The sequence below is a fragment of the Peromyscus leucopus genome, chromosome 2, assembly GCF_004664715.2.
Source record: "Peromyscus leucopus breed LL Stock chromosome 2, UCI_PerLeu_2.1, whole genome shotgun sequence".
Classification (NCBI taxonomy): Eukaryota; Metazoa; Chordata; class Mammalia; order Rodentia; family Cricetidae; genus Peromyscus; species Peromyscus leucopus.
In genome coordinates, this window is record NC_051064.1 from 18,684,385 (window position 1) to 18,708,622 (window position 24,238).

The 24,238-nt window shown below is 41.4% G+C and overlaps 1 protein-coding gene and 1 long non-coding RNA gene across 7 annotated transcripts; one reads left to right on the forward strand and one right to left on the reverse strand.

Moving 5' to 3' along the window:
* Nucleotides 1-435: 435 nt before the first annotated feature.
* Nucleotides 436-2,265, reverse strand: LOC114694611. The gene is made up of 2 exons (XR_003734725.2): nucleotides 2,041-2,265; nucleotides 436-1,019 (listed from the first exon to the last, which is right to left on the reverse strand). It is a non-coding gene; the product is annotated as an uncharacterized LOC114694611 (long non-coding RNA).
* Nucleotides 2,266-2,324: 59 nt separating this feature from the next.
* Nucleotides 2,325-10,305, forward strand: Pdp1 (pyruvate dehyrogenase phosphatase catalytic subunit 1). 6 transcript variants are annotated; one of them, XM_028871592.2, is made up of 3 exons: nucleotides 2,325-2,429; nucleotides 3,083-3,117; nucleotides 6,396-10,305. In XM_028871592.2, exons 2-3 carry the CDS (start codon nucleotides 3,087-3,089, stop codon nucleotides 8,051-8,053), a joined length of 1,689 nt encoding a protein of 562 aa, XP_028727425.1. In that variant the 5' UTR covers nucleotides 2,325-2,429; nucleotides 3,083-3,086; the 3' UTR covers nucleotides 8,054-10,305. The 6 variants fall into 6 exon arrangements, with proteins under 6 accessions (XP_028727425.1, XP_028727427.1, XP_028727423.1 ...); XM_028871593.2 differs by lacking the exon at nucleotides 2,325-2,429 and adding an exon at nucleotides 2,832-2,847; XM_028871594.2 differs by lacking the exon at nucleotides 3,083-3,117 and having other exon boundaries at nucleotides 2,331-2,429.
* The last annotated feature ends 13,933 nt before the right edge of the window (nucleotides 10,306-24,238 follow it).

Here is a 24,238-nt window from a genome sequence, read left to right on the forward strand (position 1 = left end):
TCCAGAAATATCTTGGCATTCAATCTTGATGACAAATTCTTTTGACTATATTTAGTGGTGGCAAATAACTTTTTTTTTCATTTTTGAGAATCAGCATTACTTTCAAATATAGCCAGGTCATTCAGAATTCTGAAGAATAAGATGGAAAAAATCAATATCATCCTGGTATAAAACTAAAATGTTGGATATAGTAAAACAAGTTAGAATTTCCCATGCAGATATGAAAATCAGTTTGAAAAAGAAATTTTATACGACACCGACAGCATTGTGTTATGAGGAAATTAGTCAATGCAACAGCTCTTAAGGTCTTTTTCAATGAAGGTATAAATTCTGGAATCTCATTATTTACAATCCTTATTGGTGGCAGCAGTCACTTGTTTCAAGGTTCTTGGCCTCTTATCCAAAGAGCTGGAAATAAAGGCTCACACAGATTTGAAAAATAGCAAGATAATTTTATTCAAAGTGAAGCAATAATACAGATTAGAGAAAGATAAACTCAAGATGGGCAGTAGGCTACATGAGAACACTGAAGGCCTGAAAGTATTGTTTGGGGTTTACTTTTATGTAGTTCAGTAACAGCTGTTTGGTTGATAGAAGTTGTAATATGAGTCATATTTTCTTGGTAGATTAGGTCCTATATTCATTTTTTCAACTGTGCATGTTCCTTCTCACAATGCATCTGATTTTAATTAGATGCACATCCAATTATGCATAGTTATAAGATGGGAAATAAGGGATTCTCCCTTAAACTTATACTTGAGGACAGTTTTGCCTTCCTGTGCATGCACCCAGAACAAATTCAGGCCACACTGAGCCCTTGGTCAAGATATGCTGAGACTATATTTAAACAGAAACTGCCAGAGTGTGATTGTTTTTAGGGGAGGAGAAATATATCTCCTTGCTCTAAAAGAGAAGGGCAGGGGACTAAGGGCACCTTACCCTGTTCTTGGTTGGGAGAGTTACCTGTGGTAGCTGTTCTATTCTAATCCACCTTCATCTTCTTTGTCCATAAGCCTCCCCTGGGGATGGGCAAAGATTCAGGAATTATGAATTACATGTTTGCTTATATAAAGCTTTTCCTTTACTACATAAAAATTTAAATAATTCAGATTAACAAAACACAGTAAACCCGGCAGTTCTCTTATCTAGTCCACATCATTTTGCTAACTTATGTTAATGTATGCAATAAATCAAAGTCAACTCACTAACATTGAGCAGAAGTACAGTAGTTTACCTGACATCTCCCAAGAAACTTCTATGTCATGAATATGGCATCTATGTGGATGTAGACAAGAAGCCATCATCCCATAAAGAGACATTTGTGGATGGCGCTAAGGACAGAAACCTTTAGTGTCTTGTTTAGCACATACAGTGGTAATGAAGTCCTAAACCTAAGCTCACCTCACAGATGAGCAAACTGAGTCTCATGGGAGGGAGATGGATTTTGTCACTGGGAATGACTTAAAAGGTTCTTCCCACTTCCACTGGCTGCATTTGTTTATTCATGACTCTGAATGAGTCAGGACCAAGGAGGGAATGCTGATTTCAAAGTCCTTCAGAGAACATGAGCACACACCTACTCTACAAAGGCAAGAATTCCTTCATCAAACTTCCCTTTGGCCTAAGCCCTGGGACTTCAAGGGCATTGAGAAAAATACTAGAAAACACCATCCGACTTAATCCTCCTAAAATCAGCAGCTTGGTCTTCAATGAATGAAGCAATACACATCCGAGATTCTCCGCCACGCCTCACTTAACAGGCCGGGGAGCTGAGGTTCCCACTGGGGTGAGTCGCTCCCGCGGTCTGCCCGTGGCAGCCCGGTGCAGCAGAGGCCTGGTCCTCAGGCCGGTCCAGCGCGCCACGCGGGCCCCGCAGAGGTGCCAGGCATTCGCGGAAGCCCGCCCGCGGGGGAGCAAGCGGCTCCCGAGGAGACGCGCAATGGGACGCTGGAGCTTGCCCAGCTACCTCCTCATCTATGAGCCCCGGGCCAACCCCCTCAAAGCTGTCCATCATCGGGGCGGCGGCGCGCGCAGACCCACCTGCACCAGCAACAGGGCGTGGCCACGGGAGCGCGCGCACGCGTGGAGCCAATAGGCAGGCCGTGCCAAATGGAAGGGATTGTCTGACCCCCGTGACGTCACAAAACTGGCGGGGAGCGCGCCCTCTTCCGCCCCCGCCCCTCTGGCCCGGGCCTCGCTCGCCGGGCCCCGCCCAATCGCCATCGCACAGCCAATGGGAAGGCGGGAAGCGCACGAGCGCACGCGGGGGCGGGGCGGGGTGGCGGCCGGGCGAGGCCGGGGCGCGGAGTGGGCCGGCCTGGGCCGAGCTGCCGCGCTCCGGGGAGCTGCGCGGTGCTGAGGGGAGGACGCGCACGGAGGGGTGCGGCCGCCACCCGAGGCAGACGGCGGCGGGTGCTCTACGGTGCCCGGTTCGTATCCTCGTCCACCGCTGCCGGGTCGTGAGGGCCGTCAGGGCGGGGAGGTGGAGGGCGCGCGTGGGCAGCGACCGCGGGTGGAGGGCCGGCCGGGTGAGCGCGGGGCCTCGGTCGGGGCGAGCCGCCGCGGGCCCGGGCGGTACCGGGCTGTCAGCGCGTGGACGTCCGCCGTGGCCGGGGCGTGTCCGCCTCGGCCGGCCGCTGACACGCTCGGGCCCGCGTGGCCGCGCCGGCTGCCCGCGGCGGCTGCGCCTCGAGGTCTGCGGAAGCGGGCGCCGCGCGGGACCGGGCGGGCCTGAGGATGCTGCGCGCCCGGGGGCTCGGCGCGCCGGCGGCATGGAGCGGCCGCGCCGCGCCTGTCCGCGCTCCCGGAGTCCCCCGCCTAGGGCTGTGGTGCCGCCCCGCCGGCAGGGTGGGTTTGTTTGGTTTCCTCTTCTCCCCTCCCCTTTCTCCCCCCCTCCGCGCTCTCCTCCCTCCCAGCCCATTCACTGGGCCGCTGCGAGACCTCGCCCCTCCTCCGCTCCCGCCTCCCCGCCACCGCCTCCTCTAATGAGCATCTCTGCCTTGCTTTCAATGGGCCGCTGCTGCTGTCGCTGCTGCTGTCCGCGCGGTTTGTGGATGTTGTCGGCTCCGTGTTGTGATGACAGGAGAATGTGTGTGTGTCCCGGGCCCAGACGAATTGGTAGGTATTCACCTAACTGCCTGTGTTGGGTACCCAGGAAGGATGGTGACTGATTTTGTGTATGAATGGATGGCTCTTAGGGGTCCGCGTGGAATCCAGGGGGGCTATAGGAAAAGGGAGACAAAGGCGCTCTGGACCAGAAGAATTTCTTTGATGTCTTTAGTAAGTACGATTTTGGGGTGGGGACAAACGAAACTGAGCAAACAAGTGATGGTTTGGAGCCTTGCGTCTTAAGGAAAAGGGTTTCTTCATTCTTGGAGATACTGAGATGTGAAATGGCTAGGCATTTCCAGAAAAGGCTGAAAAACCACAAACCTTTATGCAGGGTGTTTAATGCAATTAGATTACATAAACGGAGGTTCTGATACATGTAATGACTAGTGTATTTCTTTTCATTTGCATCAGCTTTGCAAGGCCGAGAAGCTCCGGAGTAGGTGCGCCAGTATCATTTCTTAATTGATTTGGCCAGTGGGTTTATTGATGAAGTGGAATAATTTCTTGGCACAGGCTTTGCCGAACACATCAGCAAGAATAGACGGAGCTCTCTCTGTTTCTGGTTACAGCGCATCTTTTTATTAGTCATTGCCAATATCAGCCAAATCTGCCTAGGACTGAGATGCTGCACAGAGTGTTGCCAAGTCTGAGCCATGATGGTGTATGAACTTGAAAAAAACAAGAATGTGAGATTATTCCAGTTTACCAACAACTACCTTAATATTTTTATTGCCTGATGAGGAAGCTTTTATTTTGTTAATTTAGCAAGTTTATCAGGATTTCACAGAGGTTTTCTGTTGAATCACAGGCAGCTTAGAAGGCCATTAATAATTTTTCAAAGCATTTAGTAGCATATTGACTTGTACCATTTCTGGTCTGATGAAAATACTATATATAATTGGTACTGACCTGATAGAATGTTTATTAATTAAAGGGCAGACTTTGATGAATTCAACTTCCCTAAGAATTTGCCTTTTGAAAGCACGTTAGGAGCTGAAGAACTGGAATGCAATCCATTTGCTAAGCTGTGAATAACTGAAAAGATAGAATTGAAAACAAATCACCCACTTTCTGCTATTTTGACTTTTAATCTCAAATACATTTGCTGTCAAGAAAAAATGTAGAGGGCTTGAATTTAAATATTCAAAGCACCTGCTGCATGAATCCTGAGCTTTTTTGCTACCAGGTTTCATTGATTTCTAATTGACTTTAAAAGCAGAAAACTATCAAAACCCGGGAACTTAAGGAATGGGAAGGTTTCCTAGCTGTGTTATTCCTTGAGTAGATGTTAAACTGTTATGCTTTTGCCCCCCTCCCCACCACCGCCACCACCTTAAGTTTTAAAGTAGTACAAACAAATTGTGGAGAAAATTTACTTTGATTATAATTGAACCTATATTTTAGTTTTTAATGATAGTATTTGCAGCATAAAATAGCTTTTTTGCATACATGCATGAAAAAGAGGTATGGTTTGTATCTACAATCCACTGTTGGTGTGACACCACATTTGCACACATCCCCTGGCTCAGTCCTGTACCCTTAACCTTTGGATGACTTTCAGGTGTTCAGTTTGAACTGTTGTTATTTAGGTGGTTAGTACCAGTAAATTCTTGTTGTTAGGGGTTTCCTTTTCTCATTTCAGAAGGATTACTTATGAAACTATAGTTCTCTCTGGTGTGTACTTTTGTCTTTGGGTTTAGAAACAAGTCTCTTCTTGGTAGTCGAGTACTTGACTATTTACAGAAGACATCTATCCAGCAGCTGAGTTTGGTGCTCTCTACAAAAGCAGACACAAAGCTGAATTTTCAATGTTTGGTTTTCTCTCTTCCCTCCTTTTCACTTTTTACTTCCTTAGTACCCACCAAAAAGTACATGAAAATTACTTAACACTGAGATGCTTCATTTTTTTTCTTAGTAGATTCAGCTTTTGGAAAAAATAGTTGATAATAAAATTTGTTTCTTTTTAAATCTTTATATGTTTCTTTAAAGCAGTTCTGAAGTCTGTTTCTTGTAGGTTAAGTGAATACTTCAGACAGTATCGTAGGAATTCAAAGAAAATATGTTACTGCAGATTTTTTTTCTGATATACATTATTTGAAATAGTGATTTATGTTCACTTAAGTTTTCTAGATAAATACCTATTGTAAAATAATGTCTCCAGGAGACTCCTAATGCTATACTGTTATAACCCAAACCTTGAACTTAATTTATAGTTCTTTGTTGCTCTCTTATGACAGATAAATATATGTTTTTTAACTGAAAGAGAAAACATTCCCTAAGGAGTAAATAGGGATCTCTAGTAGATGAAATAATATTTCTATAGCTTGCTCTTACGACCGCTAGGCAAGGAACAATGGTGACAGGTTAATTAAATTCTGAAATGGGATCCCTTTATGTTACCAAGATCAGGTTTATAGCTAAGAATACTTGAATTTTTTTAATCACAAATGGCACAGGAAAATTCAGCAATGAATCAAAAAAGCCTGCATTTGATTTCAAAGCCCCAATACATCAAACATAAAAGCATGGATCCTAAAGAGGCTTTAGCATGTCTGCTTCCATGGAGTCACTTAAAGTTTAGTGGGGAGAGCCCCAGAGAGGTGAACTGTCATTTCTGGGATCAGTTGGTGAAGAGCAGGACCTCTTTAGCTCACTAAGTTGGCACACTGGTACAAAGAAGGAAACTTTACAAGACCGTCCACTAAATTTCTGTTTTAATTTTATGTCGGAAATGTTTTATGTAAGTTAAATGAACATTGTCTTAGTACAGTGGTATATTTATATCATTTACCAATAATGTATAAATATGCATTTGTTAAGGATATATATTAACACTTTTAGTGATAGCCATGTGCAGTCAAATACCAACAGATTGACCGCAGGTCAAGGAACAGATCTTCATAAATGGTAGAAGTAACTGTACAAATGGGAGATCTAAGGCCGCCTTTAAAAAAGCATAGAGAAGGAGAAGGGTGATTGGGCAGGTAGATTGCTGCGGCACAGTGTTACATAACTTCCTGCTCAGCTTTCTCCAGCCAGATCTATGTGTATGCTGAGCAGTTTATACTGCACACAGAAATACAAAGGAAAGAGAGATTGAAGTATAGTTCAGTCTTGGCTTCATGAATGGCTAAGGCTTGTAATTATCATAAAACACCCCATAGAAATTACCTAGCATACGGACTTTCATATAAATTCCCTTAGTATTTTCTATAAAGCAAAGCTTGTCAAATAATCTGGAATGTAACTTTTCTGTGTGTGTATCTGTCTTAATTGCTCTCTAGGAATCCCAGTCAGAACGTCCAGCCTACCACTGTTCTCTGATGCCATGCCAGCACCGACTCAACTGTTTTTTCCTCTCTTCCGTAACTGTGAACTGAGCAGAATCTATGGCACTGCATGTTACTGCCACCACAAACATCTCTGCTGTTCACCACCGTACATTCCTCAGAATCGTCTGAGATACACACCCCATCCAGCATATGCTACCTTTTGTAGACCAAGGGAGAACTGGTGGCAGTATACTCAAGGAAGGAGATATGCTTCTACACCTCAGAAATTTTACCTCACACCTCCACAAGTCAACAGCATCCTTAAAGCTAATGAATACAGCTTCAAAGTACCTGAATTTGACGGCAAAAATGTCAGTTCCATTCTTGGATTTGACAGCAATCAGCTGCCTGCAAATGCACCCATTGAGGACCGGAGAAGTGCAGCAACCTGCTTGCAGACCAGAGGGATGCTTTTAGGGGTTTTTGATGGTCATGCAGGTTGTGCTTGTTCCCAGGCAGTCAGTGAAAGACTCTTCTATTACATTGCTGTTTCCTTGTTACCCCATGAGACTTTGCTAGAGATTGAAAATGCAGTGGAGAGTGGTAGGGCACTATTGCCTATCCTTCAGTGGCATAAGCACCCCAATGATTACTTCAGTAAGGAGGCATCCAAATTGTATTTCAACAGCTTGAGGACTTACTGGCAAGAACTTATAGACCTCAATACTGGAGAATCAGCTGATATTGATGTTAAGGAGGCTTTAATTAATGCTTTCAAGAGACTTGATAATGACATTTCATTGGAGGCTCAAGTTGGTGATCCTAATTCTTTTCTAAATTATCTGGTGCTTCGGGTGGCATTTTCTGGGGCTACTGCTTGTGTGGCCCATGTAGATGGTGTTGACCTCCATGTGGCTAATACTGGCGATAGTAGAGCCATGCTGGGTGTGCAAGAAGAAGATGGCTCTTGGTCAGCGGTCACACTTTCTAATGACCACAATGCTCAGAATGAAAGAGAATTAGAACGTCTGAAATTGGAACACCCAAAGAATGAGGCCAAGAGTGTGGTGAAGCAGGATCGACTGCTTGGTTTGCTGATGCCTTTTAGGGCTTTTGGAGATGTAAAGTTCAAATGGAGCATTGACCTTCAAAAGAGAGTGATAGAGTCTGGCCCAGACCAGTTGAATGACAATGAATATACCAAGTTTATCCCTCCCAACTATCATACACCTCCTTATCTCACTGCTGAGCCAGAGGTAACTTACCACCGATTAAGGCCACAGGATAAATTCCTGGTGTTGGCAACTGATGGGTTGTGGGAGACGATGCATAGACAGGATGTGGTTAGGATTGTGGGTGAGTACTTAACTGGTATGCATCACCAACAGCCAATAGCTGTTGGTGGGTACAAGGTGACTCTGGGACAGATGCATGGCCTTTTAACAGAAAGGAGAGCAAAGATGTCATCTGTCTTTGAGGATCAGAATGCAGCAACCCATCTCATTCGCCATGCTGTAGGCAACAATGAGTTTGGAGCTGTCGATCATGAACGACTCTCTAAAATGCTTAGTCTTCCTGAAGAACTTGCTCGGATGTATAGAGATGACATTACAATCATTGTAGTTCAGTTCAATTCTCATGTTGTAGGAGCATATCAAAACCAGGAATAGTGAGTGATGTTATCCTGGCAGTTCTCCAGTTTGAAGGGCAGATTAATTTCAAAGAAACTAATACAGTAATATACCAGTGGGTCATCCTAAACACTTCCCATCTGATCCTCTAGCTAGTCCAGTATTCCAGATTGACTGCAACAGATAGCATCATGAGTATCTCTTGTGTCCTGTTGCCTCTCATGGTACCTGCACTTGAGGCACCTTGGTTCCTTATTGCAGGTGTCTTGTAACGGTGACTTACTAACCTAAGAATATGGAAATTGGCAGATAGGATCTTGAATAGGTCAAAAGCAAGGATCTTTCTGAGAGTAAAAGGCAAAACAAACAAACAAAACCATCCCCATCTGCAGACTCCTTTCATCATAAGGATTCTAATGTACATGAGGATATTTACTATATGATTTTTAAAAATAGTCCATGTTTTATTCACAAACATTTATTTTAGCCTGAAGTATTTTTCAGTAAGCCATAAATGACCATGAACCAAGAAATCTGATTTGTAAGTTTTTGTGACTATGTGATAAAATATGCTTCCCAAATGGAAAGAAATCAAAACTGTCCTTCCTTCCTTACCTGTGATTTCCTCAGTGTAACTGAAATAATTTGTTTTGCTACTCCTAAAAGACAATAAAGGTTCTTAGTTTTATTTATCCTTCTAGTGAATGTTAAATAAAGGAAAAATGTTTTTTCAGTTTGTATTGAGAGAAGCTTTATTTAGTTTGAAATAAAGATACTCAGAATGAAAAGAGACTGCTATGTTTAATTCTTGTCACCTATAGCTACCAGCATGTTACTGTTCTATAATCCCCAAAGTCTTGGCAAGCTGTGTGTGTGGTGGGTAAACAAACTGCTGTTGAGAAATCATACGTCTTTATTTATGATAGGAGTTTTCATGAATTTTGGAATTTTAGGGATAACATGTAATAAGTTTAAATGTCAACTCAAGTAGTAATATTTTAATATTGTATTATGACAGTTTGAGGAAATTTTTGTCCCCACTTAGGTCAATTAAAATAATTTGGATTAAAATTATTAAATGCTTTAAATATATTGTATCTTGTAATATATGTGTTAAGATATATATATATATGAGAAACTTTTAAATAGTAATCTGTGCATGCTGATACAGAACACTTAGTAGCATCATGTATTTGCAGCAGTCTCCATAATTATATGCAGTCCTTTCTAATACTGTATCAGAGTACATGAAAATAAATATATTCAAGTAGGCTACTTAGGAGTTGATTTGATATGCATCAAATGATACTTTTGTTCCTGCATTGATGGTGATCTGTGTACAGCTGTGCATATATTTTCATCACTTATTAACAATTAAACATAGCTATGACTTTGTTAAAATTCACAGTTTTTTTTTTTTATACAAAATGTGATTGTTGTATAATTAGTTGGGAATATAGAAGTCCTTTCTGAATTCTGTAGGATCTGAAGTACATGTTCAAGGACTCCAGATTGTGATTCCTAAATCAGTACATAGTAGTATTGGCTGCACAATTAGGTCCAAATGAAAGTAGACTCAGGAAGATTACAGCTCAGAACATCTTAGGATTTGTTTTCTGAAGTACTTCTTGTTTTTGTTTTTTAAAGTCAGCTTTTTAAATATCACTCTTTTATTTTGGATGGAGAAAGGCTATTACATATTCTAAATGTTTTTAGAGGCATCATCTTAGGATGAAAAATGTACACTACAGTATGAAACCCCACTTTTAGTACTGTTTGGAATTGCTTTTTAATACCACCACTTGAGAGGTCTATGTTACATGTTGACAAATGTCACAATATAATACAGCAAATATAAATATTGCTTTCTGTGCTCATGAAAATAAAGTGGGCCTTATTATCCAAGAAGTTTTGTCTACAGTCTGGAAGCAAACCTACATGTATAGAAGAGAAAATCCAATGTGGAAATGAAAATAACTGGGTATTCAAAAATCTTTAGGTACTGATATTTAAAAGGAGTTGTGGTTTTTTGTAACTCATCACCATGACATGATGTCTAGAAGTAATGTCAGTTTGTGTAAATATTCATGGATTTTAGTCTTTCAATTTTGTTTTATTTAAATTTTCTTACATGTATTCAATTCCTGTATTTATATTTAGTCGGTGCTTCATGTTACATGTAATATGCCCTGAACTAGTTAACAGGAATGGTGGTATGACACTTGGTTTGAATGCTGTCTATGGTTGGAGAAATGCCCACAGTGAATTAAAGCTTTATACCTGCTTTCTGAGAGGCCTGTGTGGGTTTTTAATAATAGTAGTATTCATTGTCTGCCTTCTATGGGTAGTAGGTTGTATTCAACTTTAGTAGCCAATAAATAGCATTTTAATTATTCAAGTCCAGTTATAATTTATATTCAATAAAATTAAAAGGCTTTTCATTTATAATATGAGATTTGGGTGTCAATATCCATTAGAGAACTTTCCCATTGTACCAGAAAGTGACTTCATGTTCCATTGTAGTTAACCCTTCTACACAAAACTTGTGCCCTGTATAAACAGAATAGTGCTACCTTTTTAGAACTTCGTGTAAATGAAGTTGTATACTCTTTAGTGTAGCTTTTTTTTAAAAAAAGATTATTTTATGTTAAATGTTTCATGGGCTGTTCCTTATTTGATGAGTAGCTATCCCATTGTAAAGATAGACTGCCTAATTGTTGAAGTAATTTCTTAATCTTGTCCATTCTCTTAACATTTTTGGTCCACACCAAGTCTCCCTCTAAGTTGATTTTTAGATGAATGGTTTCTTAGGAATACTGTTTGGCTAAGGTTCAGCTTTACCTTTACAAATACAAATACAGGTGAGTTTTATAGACCTTCATAATCTTAATGGGGAGGAGTCTGTTTTAATGCCCTAGCTCTGAAATAAAAGATGTGAAATTGTCTTGGTGAAAATTTGGAGAATGGTATTTGGGTATTAACCAAGCTTTTCACCATGATAATTTTGCATTTATTGCAGTACTGGGGATTGAACCTAGGCCCTTGGGTAACATGTTAGTCAGGTGTTCTGTCACTGAGTCACACCTCTAGCCCTCCTTTTGCTTATTTGGTTAGTACTAACTTCACTATTTCATATTTACATACTCTGATTTTAACACAGGGTCCTCCTAAGTGGCCCAGGCATGCTTTGAACTTTAAAATCTGTCCTATGTCCTAGCCTTGCAAATAGCTGGAGTAACAGGCCTGTATCATCAGGCCCAGTTCTATTTTAGTAAACAAGGTTACCATTGTTTGGACAAGAGCTTCCCTTTTTACTAGGCAAACACATTTCTGAATTTGGTTTATTGTTAAGATTGTCCTTAAGTATAGAAAGAAGGTCTTGGAAGTTGTATTTTTAAGCTGAATATTTATGACTTCTTTTTATGAATAACATTTGATATCATGAAATTCTTGCAAGTTGAATCTTGTTGAATTGGTGTGGTGCCCTAACCACTTGCAGGAAGAGCTAAGTGACAAGACAATGATATTGGAATTGACATTGTAGTCTGAAGGTCATTTCTTTTGTGTACAGAATTAATTTACTTTGAAAGCCAAACTGAATCCCACTAAACCCTACCTATCCAGTTCTTAATACAATTTACCTTGGGTGAAATTCAACAATACACAGCATTGTTTTCTAAACAAGACTCATATTACAAATCTTCAAAGCAAATATATTAAGAATGATGTTCATGTAGTTAAAGTCTTGTGTGCTAGCCACTAATCATACAGTGCACACATTTTTAATAACCACACATTGGAATTATTTAGCCAATATATAGGTTCATAATTTATGCACCTAATTGTTGCAGTACTTTCTGAACTGTCTATATAGACTTTCAGATCTTCCAGGGCAGCGTCCATGGGTTATGTTTCTTTGAGTCAGCACAATGTTGAATAAAGTTTGTTCATTTTATTTTACATTAGAAATTGTGCTGTGGGCTGTCTTTCTGTATGTTGTGAATATGTGTTGCTCTGATTGGTTGATAAGTAAAGCCTTTTGACCTATGGCAAGTCAGGTTATAGCTAGGTGGGAAACAGAAAGGAGGAGGGCAGAGATGCCAGCCACCACCAGGAGAAGCAAGATATGAAAATACCAGTAAACCATGGCACTGTGACAACTTACAGACTAACAGAAATGGGTCAAATTATAAGCTAGTTAGCAAGAAGCCTGCAATAGGCCATGCAATTGGTAATTAATATTAAGCTTCTGGATGATTATTTTATAAGTGGCTGTGGGACCTCGGACCGAGCAAGACTGGAGAAAACTTATGGCTACAAAATTGTACAACCAAAAAGCCTATGTGGACTTCAAGAATATATCTTGCTTTCCTCTATTAGAAGACACTGCAATCAGGTGCAGGAGAATTAATTAGTTTATTCTTGTAACAGTCATTTGATTTTGCAGTTAACAGCCAAGATTTCTAAAATGTTAACTAAAAGACTTGCTGCAAAGACCTACTGTTTGAAGAGCCAGTGTACAAATTAACCCCTTTGCAGCCCCCACCCCTCCTCCTATTCCTAGGGAGATGGCTTCCTAAACTGGGAAGAACCCAAAAGATTCAGTTATATAAACAAGTCACTTGGACCCAAAACATCAATTCCAGCACACTCTCCTCTCCAGTAAAGTTTCACCACAGGGTCCTCTCACCCAGCCCTTGACCCTCAAAAGTGTCGTGAGTGCACCATGTGAGAGGTGTTCAGAGAAGACCCCCCTCCCCACCAATAACCACCACTACTTTTGGGAAGTATCTGACACCTAGCCCTCAAAGGGTTTTCTCACCTTAATTTACCCTATTGCTACCTAAAGGTTAAGTCTTGATCATTCTCTTTTAAGTCTTACCCATGTCACTGACTTTATTTGCAGCTCTCAGTCCACCAAATGGTGTCTAATTCACTGCCATGCTGGAAGTTAGTGAATATATTCTGCCCTGAGAAACCTAAAAACCCTAGGCACTCACAACAAACCAGATGGCATTGAGTCGAATAGCCAAAGATTTTCATCTCATTAACAGTGATTAATGAAGTTATCTTCTTAGAGGACAGGAACTGATTGGCTGGTAGTGTTGAAGAGCCCAGTCTTGTGGCAAGAATGCTAGAAGAATGGGAAACATGACAAGAGACCTAAAGAGGAGAAATTGAGGGAGAATGTTGAAGTAGTGATTAGAGGCTGCAAGGGGCAGGGAGCATCAGCTCCTCTGATACCTTGGACCTGTGGCAGCAGTGAAACATAGCAGAAGAAAGACAGCAGCGTGCCCAGCATCGAGGAGGAAGGGATGATAAAGCATTCTTTGAAGCTCTCATAAGCGACGTCTGTGCTTTATGCTATAGCAGCAACAGTTGAACGGTTGTTAGCATAGCCATTCTGCCTTGGTCTGTTAGGTAAGAAGGAAAAAGGGAAGTGTCTGAAGCTGGCCGTATGGAAGTGAGTTGAGTGCCCAGATGGACAGCTTTCCCAAAAGAACTTTGCTCAAGTTTTCTCACTGCAAACTTGAGAGTAGGTTAGACAGCCTAATTTAACTTGAGAAGAACAGAGACGGGATAATTAAGGCCTTGATGTGAGGAAAAACAGCTGTGAGACTGAGCAGACCAGAGAACGCAGGCCATGCTATCTGAGGTCATGTCTGGGTGTCTGCTGATCAAGGGTGCTAAGATGGCATCAGGACTAAAAAGTGCATTGACCCGGCCCTGGCATTACAGTAACCACAGCTGTTTCTTGAGCACTTGCTATATGGCAGACCCTCAGAGAAGTGCTGCTGATGTGTTTTTATTTAATCCTAGTGCCAGTTAGTCTGTGGCCCCATAACCCCCTCTCTCATTGTCTCTGCCTGGTCTCTTTTCCAGGGATCCAACTTGACAAGCTATACCCTCAGGTCTTATTTGTGTCCCAGTGCCATTTTTGGTTCAACAGATAATACCAGCAGCTAATCAGAGAGAGAGAGAGAGAGTGGGATGTTGATGGGATGTTTCTTCCTCTTTTTCTGCTAGCTAGGGGCTGCAGAGAAAGCTAGATCCATCTTCTAGGATTCTAGGTCTCTCTAGGATCAAGTAATACTCTTTTCTGCCTTTGGAATGGAATTTCCTAGTCCTGTTAGTTTCTGCATGCCCCATCAACCTTTGTTCCCTCACCATTGCTCAAACCTCTGTAAATACCCATTTGAACCATTAGGGTAAAGTTGGTTTTGTGCCAAGATCTAAACAGTGTCATCTTTAAGGTGAATTTAGGTACTATATTCCCTACAAGCACATAAGACTAGATAACTCAGCATTACACACCACACAAACTTACATCTGTGTTTCAAAGCCTGCATGTTTCATCACCACACTGCCAAGCCTTTCCCTGTATCGAGAATAATTCCCTCAGTATCAGAAAGGTCCAAGGAATGGCTACTAAGCAAGTCCTTGAGAAGCAAGTGCAAAAATCCACACAGGAAGAAGCAAAGACTGAGGTAGCTCAGCAGTTAGTACAGTGTATAGGGAATGGAGCCACCCACAAATAGGTGGAGTGTGCCTGAGAATATACACTAAATTGTGGCTGTATAAATTTGAACCAGAGGTGTCTGTCACTCAGTAATGTATTGCAGTGTCCAAGTATTGAGCTCCAAGTTCTCCATTTCATTTGGTGAAATGTATATAGGCAGTCACCTATAGTCCAGGCACTAAGGCTAACTGTTGAGGATAAAGGTGACTAAGACAAAAGGTCTGCCTTCAGGGAACTCACTTTATTTAGCAGGAAAATTACTCTTGTGTTTAAAGAATAATTACTTTTCTGTAATTAAGAAATTGAAACAAGTACAAGTTCCAGTCGTAATCTAGAAAGAACTCTTTGCCAGTATGCTGCAGGGCCGAAGAAGGTGACTTCATTAGAGGGACTGATGCTTGAGCAGAAGTTTAAAGGTGACACAGGATTGTCAAGCAGGAGTGGATTGGCAGTGGGAACACAACGGGGTGGAGGGAGGAACATCGAGGAGAGGAAGCAGGGGAAACTGTGGCCAGGAGGTAAAGTAAATAATTTAAAAAAAAAATCAGTGTTAGAAAGGTTCTAGCTAAAAGTAAAAATTCATCTAGCATGATTCCTATCTCAGTGAAATGGAAATTAATCCAGTTTCAAAGAGCATAACTAACTAAGAGAAAGTTTTCCATGATAAGAAAAAACAATAAATCAATTAATGGCTGCCTACACTTTCAGCCATGGCCATGGTAGCAGGAAGTAAGACTGAACAAGCTGGTTCAGCTTGCTGTAGTCAGCAGAGTGTATGCACATGACAAGAAGCCCAGGCACTCAGGCACCAGATTCCCCTCCACACACCCTGTATCCCTTGGTTCTTCTTGCTTGCTTCCCAATAGTGTTAGAAAAAATGCCTTTTTTCAGCCTTCCTAACTTTCCTCTAGATCAGGATGTTTTCACTTGCCTTGTATTTTTTTTTAAGTGTAATTCAGCTATCATTTAATTTTCTATACTTTTGGTATCAAGTGTGGAGTCCTATAAATGGACGTTTCCCTGTCCCAACCACCAGGCCCTAAATAACCAACACAGAGGCTGAATATGAATTATAAATGCTCAGCTGAGGGCTCAGGTTTGTTACTAGCTAACTCTTACATTCAAATTAACCCATTTCTTTATTGTTTTTGTTTTGTTTTGTTTTTTCAAGACAGGGTTTCTCTGTGTAGTTTTAGTGCCTGTCCTGAATTTTGCTCTGTAGACCAGGCTGGCCTCGAACTCACAGAGATCAACCTGGCTCTGCCTCTTGAGTGCTGGGATTAAAGGCATGCGCCACCACCACCCTGCTAAATTAACCCATTTCTATTAATCTATGTATTGCCACGTGGCTTATGGCTTTACCTCTCCTCTAACAAGTCTTGTTTCCTGAGAAGCTGACTGTCGTCTCTCCTGACTCCACCTTCGTTCTTCCCATCATTCTCAGTTTGGCTTTCCTGCCTAACTTCCTGCCCAGCTATTTTATTTATCGGCCTGTCAGCTTTTTATTAACCTATGAGAGTAATACATATTCATAGTGTAGAAAAGGATTGTTCCCTTCTTTCCTGCCCTTCCTTGGTTTCTTCTGTCTTTTTGATATAGAGCTTCACTGTTTAATTCAGACTGGCCTGAAATGCACTGTGTAGCATGGGTCGGCATCTTTCCTCCTGATTCAGCTTCTCAAGTTCTGGGATTATAGACATGCACCACCATATCCAACTGAGTCTTTTTTTTTAATTGCAACAAGTAAGATACAAATTTGTTTATATGTATTACCATGTGGAAATTGTTTGATTATTCTAAGGCTGTTTAAAAAATAAATTTGAATTTATCATATAGTAAGTATTAATTGTAGAAAATCAGAAAAACACTGAGAAATAGGGCTGGAGAGATGGCTCAGCGGGTAAGAGCACTTGGTGCTTTTGCAGAGGACCCAAGATTGTTTCCTAGCACCCAGATGATGGCTCACAACCATCTGTAACTCCAGTTCCAGGAGATCTGACACCTCTTCTGGTCTCTGTAGATACCAGATGTGTGCAGTACATATACATACAGGCAGGCAAACACTCACACACAAGGATTAAAAATCAGTCTTTTTAGAAGAAGAAAATGACAGAAAAGCAAACAACTGATTATTAAAGTAAGCCCCACTATCTCACAGGTCAGTGATTCTGTTAGCCATCTCATGGTTAGCAGGAGGAAGGACACTGTCACCAACTAACACCACCTCCCCCAGAAAAGCTGTTCTAGGTTTGTGTCTCACGTTGACCCTCTCAGAAATGATGTTTCCTCTTCTTGTCTCAGATTCCTTATTTGAAAGTGCATATGCAAACGGCACTTCCTTCACAGACTTTTGGTGAACATTGTACTATACTAAGTGCTTGTCAACTGTAAAGTGCTCCGACAGCTGTTTTTGCTGTTTGTCTTTGCAGGTCTTCTGTTGTGTGTTTCTACATTTAAAATAACTCAATTATACTGTGTAACATGCTTACTATTTGTAACATGCTTACTTTTCAGCAGCATAACAACAAACATTTAAATATACCCAAACATTTTAAAACAATGTCTTAATTTCTCTTTACTTTTTTATAAGTGACGTAAGCTAATATTTGGTTGTTAGGTTTCTTTTACAGAATTAATTTCCATATTTAGAGAGTAGTGCCAGGTGGTGGTGGTGCATACCCTTAACCCCAGCTCTCCGAGTCAGAGATAAGCAGATCTTTGTGAATTAGAGGGAAACCTGGTCTACAGAGTAAGTTCTAGAACAGCCAAGGCTACACAGAGAAACTTTGTCTTGGGGGGAAAAAGTGACTAGAGTTTGGCTATTTTTCATGCTCTTTATTTGTACCTTTGATTTAGTGACAGAAGTTCCATCTTTTTGTAGGGGTTTATAGAATGGCCATTTGACACTACTGCTTTACAGTCTTGAGTAAGCAAGTGAATATTTCACAAAAATACCAGCCCGAAATGTAGCCCCTGGCCTTTCCCAGTTCACCTCTCACGTCTCTGCCCTGAACCTGGGAAGACCTCTACCTCACCCCACTTTTGCCTTTTCCCTGGAGCCCACTTCCTGTCTCTCGCCACCATCCCACCCTACTTTGCCTATTCTCTGGCCACCGCCTTGCCCTAGTTTTCCTTTCTTTCTGGAGCCCACTTTTTGTCTTTGGTTACCACCCTAGCTGCTTTTGCCTTCTTTCTGAAACCCACTTTATTCCCTGGTCAGAACAAACTGACTGTGATATCGCTTGCCTCACAATGGTGCTCAGCTGTCATCCATCACTGCTGACAGCTTCGCCACTGCTAGTTCAGCCAAGCAGTGGTCCAACTCCAGAGTGCTCTGGACCACAAAATCCCCAGGGGTAAGTTACCATGACCAGCAGGTTCTTTTTGCTTCCAAGTTATTTCTTTTCTCTGGCTCCCAACCTGACTTGAACTGTGCTTTTCTCTATGCTAAAACACCAAATGCAAATTCCAGAGGTCCGGTTCTGGAGTGGTGGTGTAACGAGAGTCTTCAAACATGCTCCCTGATAAAATAACATTAGCTAGTGAAAATTATTTAAAGGGAAGAAACCACTTGAAGACTCTGGAGACTGTCCAGAGGACAAAGAAGACATACAGCAAACAAATAAATATACTCAAGAAAATCTATCAAATCTCGGGTGGTGAGAGTGTGGTACTTAGGACGTGACTTGCTCCTTGTATCTCCCTACTCTCAACTCTCCGATGGAAGATACAGGATTGGTGTGACTGAGAATGTCCTCTACAGAGTAACTTCAAAGCTTAACACTGGGACAAAGACTTCCCTGAGACAGTCTAACCAAGTCACTGAATAAACAAGAACAAGCAGCCCCAGAGATAGGGTGGAAAAACTATTATCTAGCACTGCTAAAGTATACTAGTGAAAGTCAAGTTTTCCATAAAAACCAAAAGCTTTGCAAAGATAAAGTGTGACCCAGACACATGTTTTAAAAGTGTGTAACTGTTACTGCCTGTGAAAAGACCCAAATATTAGACTTAACAAAGACCAAAGGAGCTGTCATAAATATGTTCAAGGAACTGAAAGAAGAAGCCATGCTATGTTTTCCAAGATAAGGTTTGCTATGCAGACCTGGCAGGCCTGGACATCATTATGTAGACCATGGTGGTCTTAATAGCACAGTGATCATGCCTCAGCCCAAGTGCTTAGAATTATAGGCGCACATTACTGTGCCCAACTAGAAATCAGGCTTTGAACAGAACAGCAGGGCGGTGGTGGTGCACCCTTTTAATCCCAAACACTCAGGAGGCAGAGGCAGGCAGATATCTGAGTTTGAGGCTACCCTGGTCTACAGAGCAAGTTCCAGGACCACTGGGGATACACAGATTCCACCCCCCCCCCACACACACACACAGTGAAAGTATGTATAAGGGCAAATAGAACTATCAATAGAGACACAAATTTTAACACACATACATATATATACACGTGTGTGTGTGTGTGTGTGTGTGTGTGTGTGTGTGTGTATGTTTATAAAGGATCAATATCTGGAGTTACAAAGTATAATAACCAAAATGAAATCTCGCTAAGGGCCTCAACCATAGATTTAAAATTAAAAAGAATCTGCAAACATGAAGGCAGATCAATAAGCCAGTGCTGTCTGGAGAACAGAGAAAAGAGAACGAAGCTGCAAACTGAAGGTTGTCTGGGAAACGTGGGATGTATGTCTTTAAGTACACCAACAGATATGTGACTGGAATACAAAATTAGAGGAGGTAAAAAGCAGAAAAATCACGTTTGAAGAAATGGTGTCTAAAGATTTCCCAAATGAGAGAAAGTATTAATCTTGGGTGGGGGGGGGAAATACATTTGAAGAATTCACTCCTGATTTCAAAACATAGTACATTAAAGCCACAGTGATCCAGACTGTGACACCAGCATATGAAGAGTCAACATAGCCCAGCAGACTCTGACACTCTAGAAAGATGCCCACTTTTATGGTCTATTGGTTTACTGGGGGGATGACAAGACAACTCATTGGGGTAGTTTAAATTATATGCAGGGGCAGGTTTGAAGAGAAGGAAGCTAACAAAATTACCCTTTAGAACGAGCCTTATTAGGAGAGCAAGCTTTATGACCACAGTGGGGTGGGCATGATCAAGCCTTAAGGTCGGGAAGTAGAGGGAAAGGGAGGATGAATGAGAATGCGTATGAATATATATCAAACACAACATGATAGCCTTGAAAGGAGAGAGCATGGTTTCTCTTCATCAACTTGAAGAGGAGCTTCATTAGGAGAAATCACTTTAAGGGAAAGAGTAAGAGAAATGGTCACCATGGACATGATCGGGGTGAGGAGAGGCTGCAGGAAAGAGAACTTTGTGAGAAACTCTCCCCATCAAAGGGCTGACTTTTACAGGTTTTCAGGGGGTGGCAGAAAGTTTGCCATCACGTAATTCAGTCTGGTCTAGTCAGTCTGCCAAGGAGCCAGGTACAGAGTAGGATCATAAATTTATCCTGTAGCTCTGTGGTAGGGGGTGGGGGTTGACTTGGTTTGCTCCTAGCTCTGCTCTGTGTTCCAATCTTCACAGCAGGAGCCTGTCAGCTGCGTCAGGTGTGGCCTGATTTCCAAGAAAGGCAGGTAGGTCTGGAATAAACAGTTTTTTCAACAAAGTGTTAGTACCGCTGGATAGTCATATACAATACTGTGAGGATGGTTGCCTGCCCTATGTTATGTACAAGATTGAATTGATATGAATCAGGTCCGAACAGATAGCTAAAGGTTAAAAAATGAATGAACAATAAGAAAGCCTTAGAAAAACACAAGTCTTTGTGACCTTTATCAAGCTAAGCCTTCTTGGATGTGACATTGAAAGGACAAGCAGCAGAAAAGTGATTTGGTTTCATCAGTTTTTGCTATTTTTTTCATCCTAGTGGGCACTGTTTCCACAGTGGAAGAAAGCATTGCAGATAATGTATCTGGTGGTTCAGGCATACACAGAGAGGGACATACAGAGACAGAGACAGACAGAGACAGCTACATTTATGTAGCTGATAAATGACCTCCGTTTAGACTATGTATAGAATACCCACAACCTAGTAACAAAATACAACCTGATTTAAACACAGGTGATGGTTTTGAGTAGACATTCTCTAAAAGAAATGTGTATAAGTACCATAGTCAATAAAACGCATAAAATATAGATAAATGTTAATCATTAGATAATTGCAAATAAAAATCTAAGTTAGGTACAACTTTTCATTTATCCATCCCAGTAAGCTATAATAAAGAAAACAAGGTTAGAAAGATTGGAGTGCTCATATATTGTGACTGGGAATGAAAACTGTTAATAGTCACATTGGAAACTAGCAGTTTATCAAAACTTAAATATATAGTTACCATATGACCCAGTAACTCATTTCTAAGTATATAATGTGAAATGAAAATGTGCCCATTTCCACACAAAATCTTCAGTGTTTCTCTGTGTATGGCCTGTGAAGGCCAGAGGTAGACACCAGGTGTCTTTATCTCTCTCCACTTCATTCTTTGAGACAGGGACTCTCACTGAGCCTGGAGCTCACCAACTGGCTGGATTGTCTGTGATCTGCTTGTCTCTGTCTCCAACCCCAAGTGATGGGTTATAAGCATTTGCTGTCTGTAGCTAGAGTTTTCCTGCCTTGCCCACAGTCAGGATAAATCTTTGTCACCCACCAGTTCCACAGCCGCTCAGACCCAACCACCAAGTAAACACAGAGACTTATATTGCTTACAAACTGTATAGCCGTGGCAGGCTTCTTGCTAACTGTTCTTATAGCTTAAATTAATCCATTTCCATAAATCTATACCTTGCCATGTGGCTCATGGCTTACTGGTATCTTCACATGCTGCTTGTCCTGGCGGTGGCTGGCAGTGTCTCCTTCCACCTTCCTGTTCTTTCTTTTCTCCTCTCTGTTAGTCCCGCCTATACTTCCTGCCTAGCCATGGGCCAATCAGTGTTTTATTTATTGACCAATCAGAACAACACATTTGCCATACAGAACATCCCACAGCAGCTGTCTTTTTACATCATGAGAATAAAAACTTATATCCTCCAGCTTGGTTAGCAGACACCTATCTCCGATCCTTCCCCCCAAATCTTATACACATTCATCAAAGCATTATTCATATCCAAAGGTAAAAACCACGCAAATGCCCACCAACTGGCACATGGATAAATGAAATATGCCATGTTCATATAATGAAATACGATTTTGTACCAAAGGAATAAAGTATTTATGATATGGATAAGTCTTGAAAACATTATGCTAAGTAAAAAGGAGTTGTAGGAAAAGCAATGTTTTGTATGATTCCATTTATGTGAAATACTCGAAAGGGGCAACTCTGCAGGGACAGAGTGTAGCTAACGGCTGCTTCAATCTGGGAAGAGACCTGGAGATCTGAGGCATGACTGCCAAGGGGTATTTTCTTGTTTTTGTTTTTGTTTGGAGGAGGAAGATTGTGAAAGTCTTCAAAATCAATGGCTTGCACAGCTCTGAATATACTAAAAAAAACCCCACATTGTACACTTTAGATGAATGCCATCTCTCTATATATAATCATGTCTATACATTCTTTAAAGTGCCTATCATGTAGAAAGACAACAGATAATGGATGCTGTCTAGAAATGAAAAGACACAGAATGGAAATTCATCCACTGTCTGTGATTCCCTGTCCTCAGATCACCTGGTTCAACTCCTGACAATCCAAGCAGATCCTGAAATATTTTTAACAATGGTTTTTACTTATTTGAAACTTTCACACATGCATACAATGTATTTTATCACACCCTCTACCACTACCTTCTTCCAGCTCCCACTAGTGCTCTACTTAGTATCCCTCCAACTTCATAGCTTTCCTGAGTGGGTTAGTGCTGTCCATATGCGCAGGGTTGTGGGGCCACCCACAGAAACATGGGTAACCTACCCATAGCCGCACCCTCAGGGAAACATGCCTCTCCCTGCTCCAGCTGCCATAGCTTCTCTCCAGTGTGGGGCCCTGGGGCCCCTCCCACATAAGGCTGGGATTTTGACTGGCTCCTTCTTGTGCAGGTAACCACAGCTGCTGTGTGAGTCGATGTGTGTAGCAGCCATACCATTTCCAGAAGTCCGCTTTCACAGCTCTGCTCCCCATCTGCCATCTCTTCCACTATTCCTTCTGGCTCTCTCATGATGTTCCCTGAGCCTTGGACTGGAATGTTGGATGTAGCTGACTCATCTACAGTGGAGCAGCCAGTTATTTACATGAGTGGATTCCTACAAGGACTCTTCATATAGTCTTAGTTTTGGCTAACCCACCCATCCTCTTTCCTCTCCCAATGCTATCCCAATTTAAACCTTTAATCCTAATAATCCCCCACTCATCTTGACTTTCTACTATCCCCTCTCATTAAACTTTCTTGGGTTGAAAGATTGTAAGTTTCCATTATAGCTGTTCTGTGCACTATTCATTTTGAAATATTTATAGAATAAAATCTTCATTTCTTTTGCATAGATGATTTCTTTCCCAATATCTACCTTGTGAATTATCTTTTTCCCAGTGCTGCTGATACAACAGGGAAAACATGGGAATGAGTTTCTTTACATCCCCACTTGTGGTGCTTGAAAATTTGTCTCATGGAACCATTTCAAAGAATTCTGTGCTGCACTGAGTAGTGTTATGGTTTGAATGTGGGGTGTCCCTGACAGGCTTGTATATTATGCTTGGCCCCGAGCTGGCAACACTGTTTGGGGAGGTAGGGCCTAGTGGAGGAAGTGGGTCTTGGGCTGTGCCTTTGAAGGTTATGTCTGGTCCAGCATCCTTTCTTCCTTCTCTGCTTCCTGCCCACCAAGATACAAACTACTCTGGCATACCTTCTGCCACAACAGACTAGGACTTCTGTAGACGGAACAACACTTTCCTCTTTATATTATGTTTATGCCAGACATTCTGCCACACAAGGAGAAATATAGCTAACACAGTTTCCTGCAGATGGCCTAGAGGGTTGTTTTTATGTATTGAACATGGTGATTATAATGTGTATGTATCAACTGTAGCCATTTGAGGACATTGTACACCTGTGCATGTCTGGTGGATTTCCAATGCATGGTTTGTATCCTTTTAAAAAGATCTTTTTCAGTGAATGCCTTGCAGTTGAGTTTTGTATTTTCAATTATATTCTTTTTGGGCTGTGAGCCTAGATTTTAACAGCTGAGCCACCTTTCCAGCCCTCAATTATATTCTTGAATAATGGCGTTGCATAAAAGTGCTTAATTCCAAATGGATAATAAAGGTAGGAGATATTATTTTGTAAGACACAGATTATGAAGAAGTTGACACATAATTAACCTTGAGTCATAAAGAAAATATTTTAAATAATCAGAGTGACTGCATTTTCTATAATTTAACCTGTTCACAGATGGGCAACCTTGTTACCTTGTTTGGGTCACACCTTGTCTTAGTTTCTTTCTATTGCTGTGAAGAGACACATGGCAAAGGTAACTTATAGAAGAGTTTATATGATTCTAAAGTTTATATGAGAAGAGCTCATGATTCTGAAAGGTCAGAGTCCATGACCGTGGTAAGGATCTTGGTAGCAAGTAAGCAGCCCTGGTGCTGGAGCAGTAGCTCAGAGCTTATATCTGATCACATGCAGGAGGCAGAGAGAGAACTAAATGGAAATGGTGTGGGGTTTGAAACCTTAAAGCCAACCCC